Here is a 14,778-nt window from a genome sequence, read left to right on the forward strand (position 1 = left end):
TTCCTGAAGTAATTTCTTAAGTAAATTTTATATAAGCAGCTTGTAATTCCAAGATGGGATGTTTAGGAAACATATTTCCAAAACAGCCTGCTTAGAAGCTGAAACTTCTACCTTTATTGTGCCCAAATACCTGTTATTTTATGCAATACTTTTTTTTTTTTTTACTTTTTTTAACAGTTTAAATGTAAGAACTTTCAAGATATTTAAAATGGGTCCCAAATATAGAGCATTCATTCATTAGTCTCAAGTTCAGTTTCCTGAAAGGCTACTTTGAAAACTATCTTGTTCATTTCTATTAAGGTTAAGTTAATCTGACTGTTTCTTGGCAATATAGATGTATTCCCCATTGAAGAGCTACATAAATAATAAATAATCTAGGTCACGGATTTGAAATTTGCACTTAACTCCTTTATCCAGGATACAAAAATTTATTAGAAGTGAGCAGCCAAGTTATATCCCCTTCAGTTATGGTCACATGAAGTACTTTGGAACAGCTGCTTCCCAATGAACATCCAAGCGCTTCCCACTGTTTTAGAATACTTCAAAAACAAGCAGCAACTGCAGACAAGGTTTCTCTAACTCTACAAAGGCAAGAGTAACCCAGCAATACCGGATACACATAATGGCTACATTTCTTCACAGACTGAGATTCCACAGAATGGAAAAAAAGTATCCATGAAGACTTCCTTCACTAGAATTTGGAAAGCCATTTGATATGGTGTGTAAAACCCGCCCTGTCAATGAGGCGGGCACATTGCTAAAAGAACAAGCAGAATACAAAAAGGAAGTGTAAAAACAAAATGTTAACTGATACTACAGAGTTTTCCAGCTTACATTGGTGCCTTAGATTTGTGGTAATACTTTCATTGTTAACTTCTGGACTGGACTCAAGTAAGTCTTACTTTGCTGCAATATGAAGCAAACTTCTCTTCACACGTCCAAATGCATAATTCACATCAAATTTTGAATTTGATAGCAGCTCTGAGACAGACCTTCAAACAGAAATATGATTTTAATTAAGACATAGCTCACAATATCCAAGCAAAGTATATACTGCAATTTGCACACAAGTACTCTATTTCTTACTTGACCACTAGTTTTTTTTCCTTCCAACTAATTTCTGAACAAGAGATCCAACAGTTTTTAAGCATCTGTATATTAACAATACTTTTGCTCTTTCACTTCTTGTACATAAAAAAAATGAACTGTGACATTGGGCAACTGTTTCAAACGTCAACTAGTAAGAATTAGACCAGATGACCAAATTACTTCTTTTCAAATAGAAGCATATTCATAGCTTTGGTTTAAAAAAACAATAAATTCACGTTTTCCTCCTTACCTAAACACAGCCATCCTAACCAGATATCCAGCAGCTTTCCCAAACATAGGCAAAGTTTAGTAGGAAGACTGGTATGTGAAATCATTATGATGAAGTAGAAGGATACATGATTTGCCAATAGGATAATAAATTTAAAAAGGATCCTTCAAGCTCTAATGATTTAGTAAAGATAAAATATTAGTTAAAATATTTCAAAATAGCCAAAACTGCAAGTGAACTGGTGATTTCAACTTCCACTAATGAGCTGATCACGTAATTTAAAACCCTTGTACACAATCTCAACAAGATATTACGTAGCACAACAAACATTTATCCTGATTAGATAAACAGTTTACAGTTTCAGTAAGAGTTACTACCTGCTTGCCTACAAAACTCAGAAGGTAGCACCACTTAGCTGGCACCGTACAGCTCCCTCCAGGTCCCAATCGCTTTGAGGACAACTGGGTAAGAGAAACAGCTGCTCATCTGAGGAATCCCAGAAGTATCAATCTCATTGTTCAACTCTTATTCTATGTCTTTCTGAGACATCTAATGAGACTAAGGGCTTCTATGTAATCAATAAATACACACTCAGAGCTACAACCCAGTTACAAAACAATGCTTTTGTTCTTATCCTAGGACCAATTTGTCTACATGCATCAACAAAACAAATCCCTGCTCCAGTCTATGACACAAAATAAACCAGGTTTCTCAGGTAAGAATATGCTGGGATGCACACAGTCAGTAACTAACTTCAGCTACAGAAGATGTCTCAGCAATTCAGCAGCAGAACCCCTGAGAGTGCTCTAGCAGCTACAACTCTAGCAAACGTGCTGGTTTTGCATACCTTAAAAAAAAAAAAAAGAAAAAAAAAGGAAATTTAAAGAAGCTCTCACCTGTGCTGGTCAGCCATAACCATTGGCATTAGTGTATAAACAGCAGTTTCATTGTCTGTGAAGAAATCAAATTACTCCATTATCATAAAGAAATCTTTCATGTAAAATAAATTAATCTAGCAACACTTATTTACCTTTTAAAGTGTCCACTGTTCAAGAAATCATTCTTTTTACACAGGTTATACATACCTGAAGTTTCTTTATAAAAAGAAAAAGCCACTATACTTAGAAAAGGTAATTAACAGGATTGCAATACATGAAGTTTCAATGTGGCTTTTTTCCTTTTACAAAATAATAATTACAGAATTTTCAATGGAGCATCAATTTCTTTAAATTGATGATTCTGTTAATTTTAAGTAAAAGTATTTAAGAAATGTGCACTAACAAAAAAGTAAATAGCTTATTCAAAAAAAAGGAAATTTCCTCTGTTCCAAGGTGACTTTCATAGTCCTGATACCTCTTAGTTTCTAAAAGTCATTTCTTTAAACTAAATTACTCCATAACTATTAATTTTTGTCTCTAAACTTGAATATCTGAATGCAATAAATTTCATTTTACTTTCTAATCAGGTTCATATTCCATGTTTGGAGGCAATGAAAAAAGGCCAGAACACAAAAATGCAGGACAATGGTGGGAACAGACTGACATTCATCTATACAGTCCTCCTCAGTATTACTGCTGCACATACCAGCACACTGTATGGGTATGATATGCCTGTTTAGGCACTTACAGACTTTCTGGAGTAAGATATTGTTTTTATAGGATTAATTTGACAAAACTTTAAAGGCTTTAATGTATAATAATTATTAATAATATCAATGTAAAATAATTGTTATTGATGTGTAATTATTATATTTTCTAGCTTGACACAAACTATCCATTGTTGGGAGTTCAATCTCCACAGACTCCTCAAATAGATGCCAGTTTATGACAGGAGGGACTACACTTCCTGAGGACCCAGGTATATGGTTCCAGGATATGGAAATATAGGACTGTTCTCATAAAGCTTATTTTGACTTTTTTCCTACGCATCTTAATTGATCCAAATACCAAAGTTACAAAGCAAACAGAACAGGGGGAATTAAAACAGACCCAAACAAGTGTAGCTTCTCCTATCTTTTATGTACCACACTTCTATACATTCACTACTTCCACTAGATAGGCAAGTTGACATTTACCAAATATTAAACAAAGAATTCTTCAGAGTTATCAAGTAGAGTCAGAGAAACCCTTATGTTGCAGCTATGCTATTCATTATTACTCTTTCACAGTGTTCCAAGATTAGGGCTGCTACCCACTATTTGAAGCAGTCTGTCTGTAGCTAACAAAAGAAAGAAGCAATGCTAATCTATTACCTTTGAACATTGAAAAGAGATAAGTCGTATTCAAATTCAAATCACATTAATTGTTATTTATAAAAATGTTTTTTAAAAAGATCTCTGCAGATAGTCATTCTAACCATCACCAAGTTCAAGAATTTGAACTGTCTATAGATTGTTCCTTATGGCAGAACTCTGCGAGCATCAGGTAACTCTATCCCCAATATGCACCACTAGAATTTGATTGCTGGGGGGGTGGGAGGGCAGGCCGGCTTGGGAGAGAGTGAGTGGACACACATGGAGGGAGAGTCCTGGAAATGAAATTAAATGGAAACTAAATAAAGATATCAATTGTGGAAAAGATTTGATCACTTTTTAGAAGTGTATCCATGATTAGCTCCCAGTATATACAAACAAACAAAAAAAATCTTGCTTGAGAATTGTTCCACAGATCGCTTGGCTCTCCAACTGAAACAAAAAACAGAATTTGAGAACGCCAACTAAATCCAGGCGTGACACCCTTACGTATTCTCACAATCATGCCCTATTAAAGAGACACCCAAAAAAAAAAGCTTTAACTATACCAGCACACTTAACTGAAATGCTTAATACTGATCCTAATACAATTTAACTATATTTCAAGTATAGTGATCTAGAAAAAGACAGTAGTTAAATATGAGTGTAGCTGGGTCATAAAAGCTGTTTATGGTATAGTTACAAAACTAAGCCCTTTGCTATTCTATTAACAGAATCTACACTGTGGATCATATGCAGATTTTCCCAGAGTTGTTCTGTACAGAAATAATTAAAAAGCTGTGGGATTAAGGAGCTTTTGTGCCTGTTTTTGTTAAATACTATCCCTATTCACAAACTTATATTGACTTAAAGTAAAAGTACATGACACCAGAGAGAGAAAAAGCATTACATGCCTCATGCACTTACAGAACTTATTTGTTATCTAACTTGCTTGCATTTCAAGTCATTAATATCTAAAAACAAACAACAGAAAAAAAGCACACAAAATACAGAGTCAGAGACAAAGGACCTAAAATCTACAGCTTTGGGCTGCAAGACCTAGTTTTCAGGCACTGAGGCTTAACAGTAGAATGCAGAAGATTGTGTCAAGCTCTTAAGTGCCCAGAAAATGCCTGCTGAAGGATACTCCACAAGAGTGATGAAAAAAATCTATAGTATCTCCTATTGGCAACGTCAGCTCAGGGTATTCACTGGCATTGGACTCAGGTGTTAATGTTTGCTTTAAAAAAAAAAATCACTTAAAATTCATCATCTAGAATCCTGCCCTGACAAGATACCCTTATTATTTTATTTCATAAGAGATATTGGCTTGAATCTGGCAGAGATCACAATCTAACAGAAGTTTCAGCACCATCTATACAACACCCTAATGGCTACAGCACATGCAAAGGAAGTTAAATACCTGAATTTAGTGCCTTCTTCAGCATAAGGATGTTCAAACATACACCTCCATTCTTAAGAGGGTACTATGACTCTTAGTTGAAGGATGGAGAGGTAAGCTATATATTTTTCAAATTAAAGATATTAGAATGTACTTGGGAAAAAAAATAAATCATAATTCAAGAGGCCAGACACAGCACACAAGAAGCCACCAAACCACATGCCATACTAGACTTGTGGTGGTATTTTCTAAGCTCATCCTGTCAGTACATGTTTGGAGTAAGACATTACAACCCAAACCTGCTTCTCAAGAAGAGTCTGGACAGGCCTGCATGAATCTAGGGAATGCCAAGGTCAAGAAACAACATGTGATGAGCTAAGATGTACCCAAAGTTAGATGGCTGTTGAACAGAGGTTTTCTTGGAATAAAATTTGAGAATTCAATGCCATTTATCTCCTCATTTCAGTCCTGCTGTGATTTGTTTCATGTAATTCTCAGAGCATACAGAGGATTGACATTCCTTCTGCACTACAGGGCAAGAGAAGTACTTGTTCGGGAGGTCACAGGGCTTACACTTGGCACTACCACAAAAATAATTATCTCTTAAGTGTAAGATAATAACGCCCAAGATAGAAAAAAAACAGCTGAACTCAAATTCAGAATGAATTTGCTTACACTACTACTGGAGTAAATTTAAAGCAGCTCCAACTGGCATATGTTATGCTAAGCATTATTCATATTACCATCATTGATTAAACTGGTGCTACTACTACTTTATTTCTGTAAGTCTGAGCTGACGTTAACAGTATTACATCAGTTTTCACTGCTGCCATTCAAGAGCTTACAAGAAGCAGCAAAATCTGTCTGAAACTTGTCTGTCATTTTGAGAAATTTATGAGCAACTGCACTGGCAGACTCTGAAGCTGTTGACAGGTGACAATAAGGAAAGGGTGTAGCAGCTCAGCATAGGGGGAAAGTCCATACACAGCAGCCAGGAAGTCTGAACAGGAAACGCATAAAGAAAACAGAATATTACTCATTTTCCTCCACCATCGGAGATGAAAGCTGGCAGACATGAAGTCAAAGACTCATCTGTAAAAATAAACCCTGAAGAGCATAAAACGACAGCACACAACTCACAGAAACTTTTGCATATCTAAAAGCTTTTGCAGGGGTAGTCTTCCCCTAGACTGGACCTTGCTGGAACACTAAACGACTTGCCATAAGAAGTTGAAGCTATATTTCTAAGTCCATCCCGATATCGGGTGGCTAGCACCCACGAAAAGTAGTTTAGAGCCAAAAAAAAAAATTAGGCTGTGACCAGTGACTTACAACACCTTTTCAAACAAAATTCAGCACCACTAAAAAGAAACAGAAAAGACAAACCAAAGATTTGCCACCAATAGTGTACCGTCGACGAAGCACCTAACGAAGAATTTAAAACCGGATAAAAATAGAGTCCAGCACCCCAGACCACCCGTTCGCCCAGGCCCAGGCGCGGCAGCCGCGGGCAGAGGCACCCCGAGCCCCGTGACAGACACCGCCGTCCTCCGGCGGCGAGACGCCGGGGAAAGGAAGCGGACGGGGAAGTCGTTGCTGTTGTTGTTATCGCCGTTACAAATAAAAAAAGCCCCTCGGAGGCGGAGGGAGGGAGCGGGTTTCCATTACCCCGAGTCGCCTCGCCGGGCGGGGCTATGCAACGGCCCCCGACCCAGCTCAGCTCACCCCCGCCGGGTCGGGTCGGGCCGGGCCGGGGAGGCCGCCGCGGCCCCGGGGCAGACCGCCACCCTGCCGTCCCTCTCCTACCGTCCGGCAGTTCCACGGTGCGGGCGCGGCGCAGGGATCTCGTCAGCCGATTGAGCTGCTCCATGGCTCTCTCCATCCTCGGGGCGTCCAGCCTGGAGCCGCTGGCACACACCCCCACGCCCCACAGCCGCCCCTCGCCTCAGCCCATCGCGACCGTGGCGGCGCTGAGGCCCCCGAGGCCGCCGCCGGCCCCCCCCGCCGCGCTCTGCACATGCGCAGCAGTGGGGCGGCTGCACGCATGCGCGGCGGGCGGGGGCGTGAGTGGTGTGCTGCCCGTAGGAAGCTCCTGTGGAGGGGTGGTGGGGCTTTGTTCAGCTTAGTTTTTCCCTAGGGGATAAAAGAACGGGGGTAAATTTTCAAAATCTGTGGAACTGCTCGTTACGGGTTTTGGGGAAAAAAAAAGAATTACTGCCTTTTGAAGTCGCCTCTACTGAGTGACCCTGCCAGTGTGGCCTCGGGGCCTGCGTTTCCCCAGAGCTACGGAGGGTAATGGCGCCTGGCAGACGCACCCGGGCAGGATGGGGCACCTCTGCTGCAATCCCTACCCTGAAATTGCAGCCAGGCTGCGGTGTTGATCAGAGAAGCCTCAGGCCAGGGGTAAATGGGTTCCTACCAGCCAAACTCTCAGAGCTTTAAACCCAAGGGGTTCCTGAAAATGAAAAAGGAAGCACATAGCAAGGATGGGAAGTGTGATTGACTTTACTAGCACTTCAGAAGAAATGTGAGAAAAGGAATATTTTGGAGCTGTAGCCTAAAAAAAATGTAAGCATTATTTAATAATAGCAATAATACGTAGAGTAAGACATGAGAAGCAAAGAACAAATATTTGTAAATTATTTGTCTTGTTTTGTTTCAGTCACTCCCAATAGCAACAAAGCAGACAAAGCACTTGAATGTAAGGAGAATTTGTCACACTGAGAATAGACTGAGGAAAGATCAGTTAGGTGCTCTCATGTCAGCTGCGCCTCATGAACTCACTCCTAGGCTTGCCAAGGCCTCATTGAAATGGACAACTGGAGGACACGTGGTGCTCGGAAAGAGCAGGCGTTGTACCTGCCAGTGCGGGCGAGGAAAACCGGGAGATTTGTTGGTAACTGTGTAACTTAAATTCCAGCAAAAGTGCCAGAACAAAAGCTGTAGGTACCTCAAAGTCAACAAGGAAACAACTGCCAGAGTGAGCCTGTCCTTCTAACAGGATAATACGTGTTGTCAAGTGCAAAGAAGCATTCGGTGTCAGGTATTTTGGCCTTAATGATGCTTCACGTGTCATTTACTGTAATCTTGGCAAGCAAGGGAAATATGGATTACATGAAAATGCTGTAAGGTAATGTAAAAATGGTGGAATAATAATACCCCAACACATCGTTATTAACAATCTACATCCAAATGCAAGGAAGTGTGTGGGAGTCCACAGGGATCTGTCATGATCTGATTCTGTGTAATGGTTTCATTGTTTCATGCTGAAAGTGAGATAATGCCGTAACATGTTCCCATGACTCCAACCTGGAAAGATAAATTGGAGAAAAGATTAAGAATTGGAAAAGGTTCAGAAAGGACAATAAGGACAATCAAGAGATGGATTGGCTTCCACGTACATGAGAACAGAGTTGGAACTCTGCTATCTGGAAAAGAAACACTGGAGAGGACATAATAGAAGTAAAAAAAATTATGAGTGGCATGGAGAGAGAAGATGGGATCTATTGTTCACTGTCTTTCTGCAGTGAGGCAAGGGGTCACTGAACGAAGCTGGTAACAATTAATTTCAGAAGCAAACAAAAGGACATAGTACAACTGCAGTTCTTGCCAAATGATGTAGTGATTGCTGAAAACTGACATAGTAACACTGGGGAAGTTCATGGAATCAAAATCCACAGAGGACAACTAAATACATAAAAGTCTTATCTGCCTCAGAAAGCCCCTGTCTTCAAATTGTTTAGCGCTTCGATTTAGCTTTGATACTAGAAAAATACTCCTAATGGCCATAGTGGTAGTAGAACAGGTTGTCTAAGGAGACATACAATTAGATAATTTGCAAGAGGAGCATATGAGAGGAGTGATGTAGATACATCAATCTTGTGTTGGGATGAAGAGATGACTAGATGACCACCTTTAGGAGTCCGTTCCTAAAATTCTGTGGAAAACATTAGATGTTTATTACTTATATCACAGTAACACTGATGTATCTTGAATCAGAATCCCTAATCACAATCACAAAAATAAGCAGTTTACACAATATAAAAAATTCAAAATGTGAGGAGGAGAATTTTAAGTGAAAATACAGAACTGTTGAGGAGTGACCTGGTTTAGCCCCAGCCGGCAGCTCAGCACCACGCGCCGCTCACTCACCCCTCCCCCGGTGGGATGGGGAGAATGGGAAAAACAGAGGCAAAGCCTCGTGGGTTGGGATAAGGACAGCAAGGGAGAGGGAAACAACAACAACAGTACTGATAACAGATATTCACAATGGGTGATAACAGAAAGTAATTTACTATTTTGAAAAAGCAATTTTCTATTTTGAAAATGCTGATAAGCTTAACAACAAATGAAGTTTTATCATTAATATGTAAATGAGAAACCATTCTAAGGCATATACTTACTTATTTGAATGCAATTTTAATACCTGTTTGTTAGATGTGTCTTTCCACTAGTTAACATTACATGGAATATTGTAGTAGACTAGAAATGATCAGGTGAACCACAATATCTAGTTCATGTGCCAAATTCAAATATGTAACTGCTTAATGTTTACTTTTTTGATCAATCAAAAAAGAGGGAAAAGAAAGACTAGTGTCATGCATCGATAAGATCCTGTCTCAAACTAATACCTACAAGACATGCGGTGGCTAGACTCTAGTCTACTCTAGGAAATTATCAGATGGCTTCCAGTCCATTTATCAGATTAATTTTTCGCAGTGCTGTTTAGATGATAATTGGGATGTTGATTATGCAGGTGAGACCTGTGAATTTAACACACCCCGATGATGAATGAAAGGAATTTGTGCTTCCTAGGGATCAGTCTTAGCTTACAGATAGCAGATAAAAACAGGGTTGTTGTTTAAATTCTAGGACAGCCTTTAGCAAAGAAGAAGGAAAAAAAAAAAAACCTCAGAAATCAAATGAGAGTCAGACTTGAGAAAACAGGTTGCTAACTTGCCCACATATCTTAAAAAAACCCAACATATTATAACACTGCCTGATATTCAGAAAGCCCCTAGGTACCTAGATGACAGCCTGAACTCCTCTGGTAGATGATAGCAGCTGAGGTATTCCATCTAAAAGTCAGTTGATTAAAATATCTGGAGAATGCTAGGAGGGCATGGACAGTGAAAGACCTTCGGCACTGGAATTCGTTGTTTCCATTGGTCTGATAGTCTGAATATCAACTTTCAAGAATGTTGCAAAACCCATCTGTTTTCTCAAACCTTTGTTTTATTGGTGCTTGAAAAGTATTTTTTAGTTTTAATAATGAATGACAGTATTAAAAGCTGTTGGGTTTATAGCTCTGTAACATGTAAAAGGAATTAAGAGCAGAAAAAAAATTACAGATTTTTAATATTATGGGCACATGTCTGGTCAACCTGGCTCAGAAGAAAAGGTTTTATTAACTCTGAAAAGTTACAAAGAGAAGCAAGAAGAATGGTCAGTGATGTGGAATGGCTTGTCTATGAGATAAAGCAAACAAGACTAGGACTCCAGTGGGTGGATTCCAGTGGACATGATAAAGATTTTTAAATGCTTAAAGTCTTGTCAATGTGGAGAAGTCAACTAGGAAATTAAGTTAACAGGCAACAAGCTTAAAACAAATGTGTTGCAGAGGCCAGGGTGCAAAGTGTGTTCCAGTGAAAAGTGAACAGTTCATGGAGTACTGGGTCATCAGCAGATTTTAAGCGTGATGGGTGTAGGTGCAATCTGACTCAGTTGCTGAACTACAGACTTCCACAACCGGGTGTGGAAACCAGGTAAAGAATCACACTCCGCACACCTTGTTCCATAAACTCTGCAAAACATAAGAGGACGTATTCATCGCTCGTCACAGTCAGACACAAGAAGCCAGAGTGGCCTTACGTGGCATGACAGTTCTTGCCTGGAACAGCACGTGCTCTGGCATTTGTAAATCCATGCAGATGCCCTTGCTAATCTCTGCAGATGAGCAAATGTGCCTGTCCCTAGCCGTGTTGCCAAAACAATGCTTTCTCCTTCCCTTGTCCACAGGGTTCTGCTACCAGGACCTTGCTACACTTTCCTCCTTCCTTTCCAGACCTGCATGATATTGTTGCCAGGACAATATTCAGCTGCAGCGCTTGTACAGAACACTTTCTCTTAAGTGTGGAGGCTTGGGTGTAAGATGAAAAATGGGTTCTATACATGCTTTTTAGAGCACAAAACGTAAATACTTTTTAAAATATTATGTGAAAAATGTGATTGATTTTGCTGCAAATACTTGATGGAGTAGAGGAGCCCTTTTAACAAGAATGTTAGCAAAACTGGAGTTTATCACGTGCTTCTGGCAGATAATGGAACAAGGAATAGGATATAAATGAGGTGTCATCATGTTATTCATGGTTTTGAAATCCATCCTATGTCACAGTCTAACTCTGCTGGTCCAAACCATTCTATAGTTGTCTTTTTCTTATTTCATTGGTATTAAGAAAGAAAAAGGACCAACTACAGAATATCTCCATACTTAAGTGTTCCTTAGAAAAAAATAGTATGTGAGTTCTATTTAAGTAAAAATAAACAGTATAATGCAATTCTCCCCTCCTCGGTCTACTTCTGTAGGCGTGTCTGCAACACTTCACACTCGGCTTCACCAAAGGCTGCTGATGGTGCTAATAGAAACAAACAGTATTAGCATGCTATTAAACAGTGACAATCTGTGAGCATATCCAGAGCTTTTTCCTTTTATTCCAAATTTCAAAGGACTGAGGTTGTTCAGGGGCTAAGATTACAGTTTACTCCAGTTTCCAGGGGGTACCTTACTAGGGTAGAGGATGAATTAAATGACCTCTTGAGGTCCCTTTCTGTATGTGTGTGTATGATTCTGGATACACCTGATAGTAGAAGCTCAACATGTGTGAATAACAACCGTTGTTTGCCTTTGCTCATCACAGCAATCAAAGAGAAAAAAAAGAAAACAAAAATAAATGTCTTTTCGAAATGAATGGATTTTGAGACCCTCTGTGAGGCAGTGGTATTTTAAGGGACCTATTTAGTGGCATCTTTTAAAAGCATCAAAATAAAGGGTGGAAACAAAGCAACAGCATTAAGGGTATGCAATCAATAGCAAAATCGTATAAATTCTTACGTATTTAGCTTGCAGTTCACTGCTAAACACAAAATATATACAGGGATGCATGTTCAAAAGTTAAAGGATTGTTAAGACAGCAATATAAAATCCTTACTAAATTTCATTTTAAATAGAGAATGTTTTACAGTCAAACATTGGATGCACTGTGATCTGCAGTCAGCAGGTAGACAGTGAAGAGATAACAACATAAGCTCTTGCTCATCAGGGAAGATTGTCAGCCAAGCCCCTTGACTAATTTTGCTCCTGCATTTTTTGACCCTATTTCATCTTTTCTTGCATAAACTCATTCTACTTGCCAAGACGTTCCCAAACAGATAGGACATATTGATGGACATTTGCAGCTTTGAAGCCATATTCTTTCCAATGTAGGAGGAAGAAGTATACAAGGAAAAGCATCTCCTGAAGTCTAACAACTCCTTTGACTGATGACTGTAGAAGAATTCAAGGAAGGAAAAATCCAGTGGAGGCCCAAAAGCAAACTGGGTAGTGGTATCATGATGGTGGTGTCAGTGATCACATGTTTCAGTATCACTGTCAGAGGCTGACTTATACTCTAGATCCACCCAGCTGGTTTGAGAGTTGCATAAATGGCTAAGGCTCTTTCTTTTTAGTAGACTATAGTAGACTTCATCACCCAAAAAAAAATCAGCTCAACCCTATGAGCTGTTAGTATGTCCTGGGAAATTCTTACTTAAACAGTGTGCTTTTCCAGTGATATTGCTGCTGTCCATGCCTATATTGACTGCTGTGGAGAATTAGGCACTCCAGGTGGTAATTAATTCCATCTAGTTTAGAAATTGGCATTGCACAGGGATGAAACACCTTCTGAGGTGTCTGTAAGACACCTGTAGTAAGACTAGATCGCAAACTGAAAACTTTTAAGTAACTAAAATTAGCTGAAAGTAGTAAAATTAGCTAAAATTAGTTACACCGTGCCGGGTATCATCAAAATACTTCCAAATTGTATTAACTTCCTTCGTGTCAAGGAAAAAAATATCATCCCAAGGAAGGACTAAGATTCCCAGCTTACCACTTGGAGCTTCTAAGTCATTTGCTGATTGAATGCAGTCAGCAGGGTTGTCTTCAGTACTGAGATAAGGAGACACTAATATGTCTGTCCATTGTGCTCGTGTATCTAAGGATGTCATGTTCCACTGCCTAAGAGCAGTTGGTCAAATTTGTCTTTCACAGTGAATGAAATCAAATCAGTTATCAGTTGTGTTGGGTTTGCATGGCAAGGTTTTGGTAGCCGGGGGGGCTACAGGGGTGGCTTCTGTGAGAAGCTGCTGGAAGCTTCCCCTGTGTCTGATAGAGCCAATGCCAGCCGGCTCCAAGACGGACCCGCCGCTGGCCAAGGCCAAGCCAATCAGCGCCTCTGTGATAACATATTTAAGAAGGAAAAAAAACACTTAGAGAGAGAGCTTTTTGCAGCTGGAGAGAGGAGTGAGAAGATGTAAGAAACTCTGCAGACACCAAGGTCAGTGCAGAAGGAGGGGGAGGAGGTGCTCCAGGCGCCGGAGCAGAGATCCCCCTGCAGCCTGTGGTGAAGACCATGGTGAAGCAGGCTGTCCCCCTGCAGCCCATGGAGGGAGGATGAGGGGGTGTAGAGATTCCCCCTGCAGCCCGTGGAGGACCCCACACCGGAGCAGGTGGAGACACCTGAAGGAGGCTGTGACCCCGTGGGAAGCCCGCGCTGGAGCAAGCTCCTGGCAGGACCTGTGGACCCGTGGAGAGAGGAGCCCACGCCAGAGCAGGTTTGCTGGCAGGACTTGTGACCCCGTGGGGGACCCCATGCTGGAGCAGTCTGTTCCTGAAGGTCTGCACCCCATGGAAGAGACTCACATTGGAGAAGGTCGTGAAGGACTGTCTCCCGTGAGAGGGACCCCACGCTGGAGCAGGGGAACGATGAGAGGAGTCCTCCCCCTGAGGATGAAGAAGTGGCAGAAACACCGTGTGAGGAACTGACCGTAACCCCCACTCCCCGTCCCCCTGTGCCGCTGGGGGGGGCGGAGGTTGAAGCCGGGAATGAAGTTGAGCCCGGGAAAATGGGAGGGGTGGGGGGAGGTGGTTTAAGATTTGATTTTATTTCTCATTCCTCTACTCTGTTTTGCTTAGTAATAAATCAGATGAATTCCCTCTCTTAAGTTCAGTCTGTTTTGCTCGTGACGATAATTAGTGAGTGATCTCTCCCTGTCCTTATCTCGACCCACAAGCTTTTCGTTATACCTTTTCTCCCCTGTCTGGTGAACGAGAGGAGTGATAGAGCAGCTCTGGTGGGCACCTGGCCCCCAGCCAGGGTCAACCCACCACAGCAGTCCTGCAAGAGAAACACTGTCCCTGGATTTTACAGGAAGTTCATTGCCGTGAGCATTCTCAGGGGAGACCAGAGATAGACTGTGTTTCTTTTCAATATGATAATGCCATCAAAACAATTAAAAATGTGGAGCTCATGGCATTTATTTTGCTATGAGCAAAGTCTTCAGAGATAAAAATTATTTTCAGGATTTGGAGGAATGCAGATTGTTGTCAGAAAAGGAATGCAGTACTAAGTAAAAATAAAAGCCTTCAGCTCTTTCACTCTCTTTTTCCTCTGTACATTCTTCACACAGACATACAAAATTATAAGGACTTCAAGCTAGTTAGCCTATAGCATAGAAGAAAGAGAGAAATTAATATTGATAGTTCTGGTTTTAAATCCGCAGAGAAATTTGTGG

The 14,778-nt window shown here is 40.7% G+C and overlaps 1 protein-coding gene across 3 annotated transcripts in view; it reads right to left on the minus strand.

Annotated features, from left to right (window-relative positions):
* Positions 1–6,938, minus strand: part of HACE1 (HECT domain and ankyrin repeat containing E3 ubiquitin protein ligase 1) — a 52,150-nt gene extending 45,212 nt beyond the window's left edge. For 2 of the 3 annotated variants that reach the window (XM_075747793.1, XM_075747792.1), the window contains exons 1-3: positions 6,757–6,934; positions 2,215–2,269; positions 903–992 (exon numbers count right to left, since the gene is read on the minus strand). In XM_075747793.1, coding sequence (XP_075603908.1) covers positions 903–992; positions 2,215–2,269; positions 6,757–6,832 — 221 coding nt within the window. In that variant the 5' untranslated portion in view covers positions 6,833–6,934. Of the gene's footprint in view, positions 1–834; positions 993–2,214; positions 2,270–6,756 lie in introns of all 3 variants that reach the window. The other variant, XM_075747794.1, reaches the window with a different exon arrangement.
* Between the last annotated feature and the right edge of the window lie 7,840 nt (positions 6,939–14,778).

This window comes from Balearica regulorum, chromosome 3, assembly GCF_011004875.1.
Source record: "Balearica regulorum gibbericeps isolate bBalReg1 chromosome 3, bBalReg1.pri, whole genome shotgun sequence".
In the NCBI taxonomy this organism is placed as follows: domain Eukaryota; kingdom Metazoa; phylum Chordata; class Aves; order Gruiformes; family Gruidae; genus Balearica; species Balearica regulorum.